Source organism: Apium graveolens, chromosome 10, assembly GCF_009905375.1.
Source record: "Apium graveolens cultivar Ventura chromosome 10, ASM990537v1, whole genome shotgun sequence".
In the NCBI taxonomy this organism is placed as follows: Eukaryota; Viridiplantae; Streptophyta; class Magnoliopsida; order Apiales; family Apiaceae; genus Apium; species Apium graveolens.
In genome coordinates, this window is record NC_133656.1 from 150,536,010 (window position 1) to 150,547,159 (window position 11,150).

The window sequence follows — 11,150 nt, forward strand, 5'->3', positions numbered from 1 at the left end:
GTTTGAATGGAGTTTCTCATGTGCTTGTTCTGGGGCTTGTCTTGTAGGACCAAAGTACACTTGGTAGTTCTTCTGGCCATTTGCTTTTGATTTCTTTGAGTCTCTTTTCAATTCCTTGGAACAGGATTCTGTTGGTTACTTCTACTTGGTCATTTCCTTGGGGATATGCCACTGATGATTTTTTGTGCTTGATCTCGCGCTCCTGGAGGTAGGACTCGAACTCTGATCCAATGAATTGGGGTCCATTGTCTGATACTAGGACTCTTGGTATCCCGAACCTCATCAAAATGTTATTCATAAACTTTATGCAGTCTTGTTGATTGATTGTCCTCATTGCTTTTGCTTCAACCCATTTTGTCATATAATCAATAGAGACTAGCAGGTACCTGAGGTCTCCTTTGGCCGGGGAAAGGTCCCATGATGTCAATACCCCAGACAGCGAAGGGGATAGGTGACAGGACTGAGGAGGATAGGACCGGGCTGATCCGGGACACATTGCTGAAGAGTTGGCATTTCTTGCATTTTTTCACGAACTTCATTGCATCTTGATGAATAGTCGGCCAGTAGTAACCTTGTCTTATGATCTTATGAGCTAGGGCCTTTGCAGACATGTGGTCTCCGCATATCCCTTCATGCACTTCCGTCAGACAGTACTTTGCTTCTTCTGCGCCAATACACTTCAGGATAGGAGATGAGAAGGTCCTGCGGTAGAGCACTCCTTCTTCGAGGAAGAACTTGGCTGCTTTTGCTTTCAGTCTTTGAGCTTTTCCTTTATCTTCTGGGAGCTCTCCTTTTTCCAAATAGTTAATGAAGGGAGTCATCCAGTTGTGGTTGTTTTCGATCTCCAAGACTTCTTCGGAATCGATAGATGGTTTGTGGAGTTCTTCAAAATAAACTGAGCAGTCCAGATCTGATGAGTTCCGGACTAATTTGGATAGAATATCCGCTTCTTCATTCTCTTCTCGGCAAATCTGAAGGACTTGATGGCTTGGTATTGAGGTTAAGTAACTTTGAACCAGTGTTTGGTACTTAGCTAGGATAGGGTCTTTTGCTACATATTCTCCATTTGTTTGCTTGACCACTATCTGGGAGTCGTTGTAGATTTTTAGGTCCTGGATCCTTAGAGTCCTGGAGAGCTTTAGTCCTGCGATTAACGCCTCATATTCTGCTTGGTTATTTATTGCGGGGAAGCCGAAAGATATAGCTGTTTGAATTATGAATCCTTCAGGACTTTTGAGTATGAGTCCGGCTCCCGACCTCTCGCTTGTTGAAGAATCATCTACTTTCAAAGTCCAGGCTCCCGGACTTGTATCCTTTTCTGGCTCCTGATCTGTGTCCATTGGTTCTGGCTCTTCTTCTGGGAAGTTGCATTCTATTATGAAATCTGCAAGTGCCTGAGCTTTGATGGAAGTCCTGGGAATGAAGCTTAAATTGAACTGGCTCAACTCCACAGCCCAATTAACAAGTCTTCCCGAGACGTCTGGCTTTTGAATTATTTTCCTTAGTGGTTGATTTATCACTACTCTGATTTCTCTTCCTTGGAAGTAGTGCCTGAGCTTTCTTGAAGTTGTGACTAAGGCAAAGGCAAATTTCTCCAATCTTGGGTATCTTGTTTCTGCATCTTTGAGTACTTGGCTTACATAGTAAACTGGTTGCTGTTTTCCATTTTCTTCCCTGATTAGGGCAGCTCCTATGGCTTGTGCTCCTTCTGACAAGTATAAGTAGAGAGGCTCTCCTGGCTGAGCTTTAGTTAGGACTGGTGGCTGGGAGAGGTAGGACTTGATTTCCTCAAATGCCTTTTCGCACTCCGGGCTCTAGTTCACCTCTTTCTTGTTACTTGATCCTTTGAGTAAATCAAAAAATGGTAGGCACCTCTCTGCTAGCTTTGAGACAAATCTCCTGAGTGCTGCTAGTGATCCTGCTAGCTTCTGAACATCTTTTTGGGTCCTGGGAGCCTTCATCTCCTAGATTGCTTTTATTTTCTCCGGATTGGCTTCTATTCCTCTGTTGCTGATCATGAATCCTAGGAACTTGCCAGCTCCTACTCCGAAGGTGCATTTTTCCGGATTCAACTTGAGTTGATTCTTCCTTAGGTTGTCAAAACATTCCTTCAGATCTTCCACATGCCCTGGTATGGTTGTTGATTTGGAAATCATGTCATCGATATAGCACTCCAAGTTCCTCCCAATCTGGGACTTGAATATCTTGTTCATGGCTCTTTGGTAAGTGGATCCTGCGCTTGTTAGTCCGAAGGGTAGCATCACATAAGTATAGACTGCTCTGTGAGTTATGAATGTTGTCTTAGATATGTCCTTCGGGTTCATCTTTATCTGGTTGTATCCAGAGAAGGCGTCCATGAAACTTAGCATGATGTGTCCGGATGTGGCATCTATCAGTTGATCAATATTTGGGAGAGGATACAGGTCATTCGGGCATGCATCATTCAGATCAGTGTAGTCCACACACATTCTTCATTTACCGTTGGATTTCTTTACCATAACAACATTAGCTACCCATTCTGGATATTTGATTTCTTTGATGATTCCTGCTTTGAGTAGTTTTTCCACTTCTTCGTCAATAGCTTTTTGCCTCTCCGGAGCAAAATTTATTCTCTTATGTTTGACTGATTTTCTGTTAGGGTTGACATCCGAGCTGTGCATTGCTATGGACTCATGTAGTCCTGGCATGTCTCTTGGACTCCAGGCAAAAACATCTATGTACTCCCGGAGCAGGGATTCTAATCTTTCCTTGAAGGACTCCTCGAGTCCCTACCCAACTTTCAACTTTTTGTTAGAATTGCTTTCATCCACCTGGACTTCTTCTGTTTCGACTGCAGCTTCAATTTTTGCTTGCTCTTTGTTTGAAACCATTTAATGAATTCGGGCTTCAGAGTTCTTCTTCAGATAGAAGTTCGCTTGTTCAGATTCTTTGGTTGCTGCATGGTAGGACTAACTTGGTCTAGGACCTGTTTTTCTTTGTCGACTACCATGACTTGGTTACTTGTCGGTCCCTCCGGACTTGATACATTTCCTTCGTGCTCCGGACCTGATCCAATGAGCTGTACTTCTTTTGTTGCTTCTTCCCTTGTCCGGGGTCGGTGCTTCTTCATACTTTGTTGCTTGCGAAGGACTGTTGCCTTCCTTTTGTTGTCTTGATGGGTTTCTGCCATGACTAACTCCTGGGTATAGCATGTTTCAGCAACTCCATAATCTCCTTTTATTGCCCCGACTCCTGTCGGGGTTGGGAACTTGATTTTGAGATGGGAGATTGAAGTTATTGCTTGCATCATGGTTAGAGCTGATCTGCCAATGATTCCGTTGTATGATGAAGGAGCGTTGATCACATAAAACTTGATGACATGAGTAACTTGGTTAGGAGCAGTTCCAAAAATGACTGGCAGATATAAAGTTCCTTGGATCGGGACTAAGTTGTGGCCGAACCCATATAGTGGGTCCTCCCGGCACTCATTTGAGCGAACGCTTCCTAACTGCATTCGATCCACTGTGTGCTTGAAGAGAATATTTACTGAGGAACTATTGTCTATGAGCATTCTTCTTACTTCATTATCAAAGAAGTCCAGAGTGACAACCAAAGCTGTATTGCGATGTGGGTTGACTCCTTCGTTGTCCTTGCTGCTGAAGGATATCACCATGTATGGGAGTGACTGGATTGAGAGTACTTCTTCACCGAAATCCGGACTCCGAGGTGGGGAGTGGGAGCCTCCTAGGACTACATTGACTACATTCTTTCCTCTCTTTTGCGCTTCCCCCTATTGTTGCTCTCTCGGACTAAGTATTTTTTCATATTCCCCTTCTTCACTTGGTCCTCAATGAAGTACTTGAGTGATAAGCAGTTCTCAGTCTTGTGGTCATGGGTCTCATGATAATTACACTGCCTATTGTAAGGTCTGCTCTCCGGAGGAGTTTGTATTGGTTTCGGCGGATAATAGAAAGGCTTGTCTTTTACCTCTTTCAAGATTTCCTCCCGGGCCATGTTGAGAGGAGTCCAGTTCGGCTCTTGCTTCGGCTCCCGGGGTTGTTTTGCAGGTCCTGGATCGCTGTTTGACTCCTGCTTAGGACCAAGTCTCTGGAAAACCGGAGTAGTTTGTTTTTCTTGGATTTGGTCGCTTTGCTTGAACTTCATATCCTGATGGTAACCCCCTTTCAGTCGGTCATCGGTGTTTTTACTCCTGGACCCCCCATTCCGGGTCATCCTCATTGCCTGGAGCACATCTGTTTCCTTTATGAATCTGGAAGCCATAGAGTAAGCTGCTGCCAGGCTTTGCGGCTCCTTATTGATTAGCTCCACTATATATCTCTCGTTGTGCTCTAGGTCCAAGTTTCTCCTGAAAATGCTCAAAGCTTCCCTCTCATCCAAGTTCGAAACTTTGTTGATAGCTTCCTGGAACCGGCGCATGTATGCAGAGAAGGACTCGTTGTCATGCTGCCGGATTGTCTCCAGGTGACACATGTGCATTTCATGCATTTTATTTGCCCGAAATCTTCGAAGGAAGGAGGCTCGGAATTCCTTCCAAGTATGGATGCTGCGGGAAGGGATTCTGCTGAACCATCTCTGGGCCCCCCTTAAGAGTTGAAGCGAAGAACCTTGATTTCGTCAAGTCATTGTAGTAATATATCTGCGCTATTTGCTCAAAGTAGTTCAGGTACTCTTCCGGGTCTCCTAGACCATCAAAGGAGTCAAAGTTGTAATGCTTCAAGTTTCGCTGTCGGGGAATGGCTTCCAAGGAGTGGCTGAAAGGAGTTAATGTTTCTCCAATATCCACTCCTGAGTCTCTGTCCATCTTTCTTTGCAATTCATAGATCATATCTTTCAGGTCCTTCTGCCTTTCTTCTTCTTCATCATAAGAAATCAGCTCCAGATTAGGGTCTCTCCGGGTTCTCTTGCTCCTGGACTTGGCCAGTAGCTTCTCTTCTTCTAGCTGCATTCTCTTTTGGATCTTTAGCTTTGCTTCTTCTTCTTTCCTGATTTACTTCCGGACCTCTTCCAACTTTCTCTGCTTAGCAGCTTCTGCTTCTTTCTTGCTTTGATCATTTCTGCTCTTCTTCCCCTTGGCTCCAATTCGGTCAAACACAGATCTCTTCGATTGCTGGGAGTCCCCGGACTCCTCTGGTTCCTCCTCGAGTTCGGCTTTTTCTTGGAGCCGGGTCTGCTACTGCCTGTATAGTCTGATTGCTTCTGCTAGTTCATCACTTGTAAGGTTGGCCATGTGTTCTTCGGCTACTGGGACATTGGTGTATTTGTATTGGTTAAGCTCAATAAGGCTTCTGGCATCCCTGGTGTTTATAATTCTCTCCACGACGGGAGTGTGCAGCGGTTGCTCCTGGAATGTTTCTCTCTCGGCTCCTGGATCAAGTGCCTGGGAGTGGTCCGACTCCTGAACCTGAGTATTAGCAGATGGTCTCCCAGAGGTGTGCTTTCCTGGTCTTGCCATTTCTCAACAATACCAACAACAACTAACAACAATATGCTATAGAGAATATCAATCTAAGGTTGTTTTTTTGAAAATTGTAAAAATTATCCAGAATAACAACAAACACCAACAAATAGCTTCCTGGGAGTAGTTTAAACAATTTCATGGGACTACTCAACAATGTAGTAGAACACAAATGCAATATTCAAATTGGAGCAAAAATGATTAAAACTAACAATAGCTCGCACAAACGTGGCTTAAATCAACAAAATGGGCTCACACAAACGTGGCCTAAAATAACGAGCACACACAAACGTGGCTTAAATAAACAACATTCATGCTTATGGAAGAGGTTGGTTGCTTGGGTTCTTACAAGTTCAATAAAAGGCTCTTTCAAGAGTTTGCTGATGAAGGTGAATCCGGGGCACCGAGACCCAAGGATGGATGGAGGGCCCCTCCTTCTAGCGCCAAATGATAACTCCTGAGGGCGGGGCTGCTCCTTCGACGCTGTGCCTGGATCCTTCGCCGCCGTGGGGTGTAGCTGTGGTGGGTTCCTACAAAATAACACCAGGAGGGGGGTTTGGGTCCCGCGGCGCCTCCGGTGTGAGAGTAAGAATTCGCTTTTGGGGAAGATGAAGATATATATGAATGTAGGGTGGCTGTGTGTGTGTATGAGTGTGAGAGAATGATTAACCCCAAAATCTTACCTTCTTGGGGTATTTATAGCCCAAAGATAAGGTTTTGGGGTTGGTACCTTTAAATCATAACCCTTGGTTCTGGGAGCGGAGGACACCTGGCTGGATTGGATGCTTTACACGTGTCAGTGTGGGACTGGCTGAGTAATGTTCTGAGGATCTTCTGACACGTGCCCTGATTATTCCCATGATTGATGTGTGACAGTTGTCCCTTCACGTGCTTGGGCCAATGTCTCATGCGTTGGGATTCATCAAGATTGGGCTTGCGGGACTGAGCCAGTCAGGACTGATAGTGTGCAGGACTAGTCTTTCCAGGAGCTGTGTGGAGTTAGGAGTCCCGAACTAGTCCTTCCAGGAGCTGTATGGAGTTAGGAGTGTAGGACTAATCCTTCCAGGAATTATATAGAGTTAGGAGTATGGGATTAGGCCCTGAAGGAGCTATATGTCCTACCAGATATTGTATGATCATCGCTTTATATAGGATATGAATAGGGCACAGATAACATGTTTACTAGCTACTAGCTAGTACTCCTGCTTTGCTTAGGACTTGCGTCTGACCGTGCCTTGCGCCGTAAACTGGTTTTTATTAACCCTGCAAAAGAAAATGTGTATTGCAGCAATATATTATATATGTAAAGATGATTACAAGATGGGTAGTTTTGACAAGTTTACAAGCGCAGGCCTTTCAAGGTAGCATGCTACAGATACTAAATGTATACGAGCTCTGCTTTCAATAGTAGGCTTCAACCTGATGAGCCGCTTGATTTTATCCTTGTCCGCCTTCTTTTTAACTAACTCCTAAGAACGATTGAATCGATAGCATGAGCAAGCAAGTACTGCCTAACAAGACACAATGAAAGATCGAGTAAAGCTTGTGCTAACAAAAAACAGGAACTTGGAACATAGACTTTTCATCTCCTGTTGCACAGATTGAACTAGTAGTACTGACATGAACTAGATTCATCATGTACTAGACCAAAATAGATTACTGTTGACGGAGGAATTTGGTATCAACAAATTTTGAGGTTCGTCGCCGGAATCAAGATCTATGATGGTGGTTCTTCGCCTGAAAAGTGAGCGGAGTGTGGTGGTTGTGATGATTTGGGGGCTGAGATTGCTTAGGGTTGGTGGTGGCTCCTTATGGCTCTCGCTTCCGACCCCTTACAATTTTCCTACGTATCCCTATTTATAGGGAATCAAGCCCACGTAGTTCTTGGGGAACAAGAAATCTAATGGGCTTAGACTTCTTATTCCTAGGCCCGGTCCAGAATCCATCTTCCGCTAGCTTTAGGAATGTCCAACTATGAGGCCCAACCACGAAGGCCCAAGGCTCGTCCGTAATCGTAGGACTTCACGGATAATGCATCTCCCTGTGCAAGGATAACACTCCGCTACAGCTATCTCCCTTGATTTACGGACGCAGGTATAGCCACGGTTCACCCCAAATGTCGGACGCGTCCCAGTCCCCCGAATGAGGATAACCCACCAGATAATAGGACAGGTGATCCCAAGCTCTTGGGTGCAAAGTGCAGAATGACTCCAAAGTTCTCCAACGAGGACACCCGTTGAATACAAGAACAGAGTTCCCAAAGCACACACCAAAGTTAACCCCCGCATCCCCAACGAGGACACCCGTTGAATACAGGAGGAGGCCTTCAATCATCAGGCATACCCCTAGAGGCCTTCTAGCTTTTCACGGACATCCCCCTCCTTGACCGTCTCAAGGAGGGAATTCTTCAAAGAGTACCCGCAACAAATACGTTAGTAAAAATAACTCTGCATTGCTCCGTTCTATGCATGTTCTGTCCCGAGCTCATCCTTGAGAATGCATTTACCACACAGAGGACGCGTCCTAAGACATTGGACGCGTCCTGACCTTCATGAAACCTGCATTGTTTTATCCAATAACAACTTCTCACAACATTCCATAGAGACAGGACGCGTCCTCACCCTCTAGGTGCGTGCTCCAACCTCTATTAGCCTAACGACTACAATTGTCAAATATAGACGCGTCATTCATCCTTTGACGCGCTCTACACCAAGTAGGTGCCTCTAAACCTCCTTTCCGCAAAATTAGTCTTTATAAACATTTCCACAACAAGTGGGCGCGTCCTACGTTCATGGGCGCGTCTTCCACCTTTCTTGTCAAATAACCATTTTGATAAGCACTTCAAATGTGGACGCGTCTTACTGACTTGGGCGCGCCACCTCTTTTGCAATGCAATGCCGAATTTGACTCTAATTAACCCGCGTTTGACCCGAGATGATCCAATACCAAATTTTGGCTATTACAACTACCCCCCGAATTCCATATAAAGTTGAAAACAAAATTGGAATTCTAATATCTACATCCAAGCAAAAATTTGTGTCATCCTCCACTCATATGAGTATGCGTCTTCTGCATCTTCCTCTATGAGGGGGCATTCTCAATTAAGGCCGCGTCTTCTTTACGAGGAGCGTCTTCCTCAATAATGGTAATCATCCTTGGAGGGAGCTTCCTCTGTAAGAGGCGCGTCTACCTCGACAAGGATATTCATTCTTGGAGGGCGCGTCCTTTGTGAGAGAAGCATCTACCTCAACAAGGGCAATCATCCTTGGAGGGCGCATCCTTATAGAGGAGCATCTACCTCGACAAGGGAAAAATCATCCTTGGAGGGTGCGTCCTCTGTAAGAGGAGCGACTTACCTCGACAAGGGTATTCATCCTTAGAGGGCGCGTCCTCTACAAGAGGAGCCTCTACCTCGACAAGGATCTTCTACAGAATCTCCATGTAACAAAATCAAATCAAAGATCAACATTTTTAGAAGGCTTTTATCTTCAGCGAATTTCAGAGGATGTAGAAACTATCTCATGTAGAAAAATCTCTCAACGAGGAATCTCACGAAGTGGCATCCAATAAAGGGCATCTCACTCTCAGAGACATTTTCTTGAGCGTTTCCTTGAATGTGGGTGTTTTCCTGACCTTGGGCATCTCCCTGATATTTAGGAAAAGCCATATATCTTACGCATGTGGAAATATGTAGCATCACAGTACTAATGGGAGGTGACCTACCCCCGAGCGTGCGCCTTGATGAAACACCTTGATCCTATTTCCCATTCCTCATTCCTTACAGATTAAATTTATTTTGGTGACCACTTCCATAATCTTGGCATTATCCTCTAGCAGGACTCGGTAACACGAATATGCCTTCTTACCTCTTCAATCTTAACGTTTCAATATACTGAACACCACTGTCAGTAAAACCTTACACAAAACCAGTTCTTCAAATTTAGAATGGTCCACCATTTGTCATATGTTACCATTTATCAACTTCCATTATTTTATCATACGCAAACCAAGGGATGTAAGCTCACCAGTTCGTTTCGATTCAACCAACACCATCGTTTTCTATTGTCAAAGTCCTTGCTTCTACTTCCCTTTCAAATTTTGCTTCACCCTTTTGCACTCTCATTTCATTCATTTTTAAAGAAGCCTCAGCCTTTTAAGTTGGTTATTCAAGCCACATGATTCATGTCTTCTCCTCTTGGATCGAACCCATATGTAGTCCATATCAAGATGCGTCCAAAAATTATTCGAATTTCAGCTGAATATCGAGCATGTCCCACTAAATTCACAAGATTTTGCACTCCATATTTAAGTATTGTTCAACCTGCTAGCTCTGCTCCATGTTTTTCGATGGTGAACCCACTGTAATGCAAGTAGCACAGTTTTTCCTTTCTTTCATTGAGGATCTTGCTACCATTCTCTATATTATTAACGACGCGCCCTCACACCACAAGAGTCCCGGCTAATTTATAATCTAAACAAAAATCAAGATGAGTTTTTTTTTCCTTGCAGATTGTAGTCTTTAGCTTTCAAACATATGTAGCCAACAATATATGATATCAATTCGTGATTTTCTCAACTTCACTTTTCTAATATCTTACTCGAGTGCGCGTCCTACACTTTGTATTTCTTCCACCAGCTCTTACAAGATAAACTTCAAAACCATGACTAAGATATTTCCAAGTCAGTCATTTCATTTATGTAACGGAGGGCGCGCCCTGGTGCTTCACTTCCCCTTTTTCTCTCTTTATTCATGCATTCTTTGATTCATGCTGAATACGCCCCTCGCCAGTGTTCTGCAATTTCTTACTTTAAATTGTACACAATGCGCTCTGGCCTTGTAGCTGCGCTCTATCAACAACTTTGTAGATGTATATTTTTCTTTATTCGTAAGGTATTCAGTTTTTAAGTTGGTCTCGCGACTTTTTACTTGCAAACGCAATATATTATATCGATGCTATGACATTGTTATTCCATGCAACTTCACTCTGATTCTTTGTTAAAACCCATTAACAGATGACGCGTTCTTCATGTTTCATGAACTCTACAAACTAGCTCATTTGAGATTGACTTCTTCATACTAAAGGCGCGCCTTGGTGTCATGCCATTCATCCCGCACATAGTTTTCTTTCTTTTACCATCTCAATTATTCACCTGCTTTCTTGATGCTGGCACACACTCAATCACCATCCACCTTGATTTCTTCTTTAAATAATGTAATGTAAGGTACCAAATTCTACTATAATGCTCGTAGGACCCGCTACCTCCATTATCACCATATTTAATTTTTAATTACCAACTCTTCGCACCATCACGTGAATGTCCCCATAATTCTTTTTAACCATGTGTTTGCGTGGGTCCCAAAATCAATACTTCAACCTTTACCAAACTTGCAAGTTCCCTCATGTACGCACTTCATACTTTATTTTGCATACAATCCTCTTTGGTCCTTATAATAATACATGTTCTCAAACTCATGCAGGTATAACATTATTTTCCTCTTATTCTCTTTTTATATGATTTATTATTATGTAAGTAAGACTATTTTTCCTTCTTTCTTCATTCAGAAAGTCGTTATTATCCAAATTATAAACGGCACGTCCTCTACTCTTTTGCAAATATTCTTGCTATGCATCACTCATTCTCTTTGCTAGTCCTAGATGCTTCTTTTTCGAGTACGCCTTCGTAGAGAACCACT

The 11,150-nt window shown here is 43.6% G+C and overlaps 1 protein-coding gene across 1 annotated transcript; it reads right to left on the reverse strand.

Moving 5' to 3' along the window:
• Positions 1 to 3,738: 3,738 nt before the first annotated feature.
• Positions 3,739 to 4,945, reverse strand: LOC141691134 (uncharacterized). Its single transcript, XM_074495876.1, has 2 exons — positions 4,605 to 4,945; positions 3,739 to 4,501 (listed from the first exon to the last, which is right to left on the reverse strand). The coding sequence occupies exons 1-2, from the start codon at positions 4,943 to 4,945 to the stop codon at positions 3,739 to 3,741; spliced, it is 1,104 nt and encodes a 367-aa protein (XP_074351977.1).
• Positions 4,946 to 11,150: the final 6,205 nt, after the last annotated feature.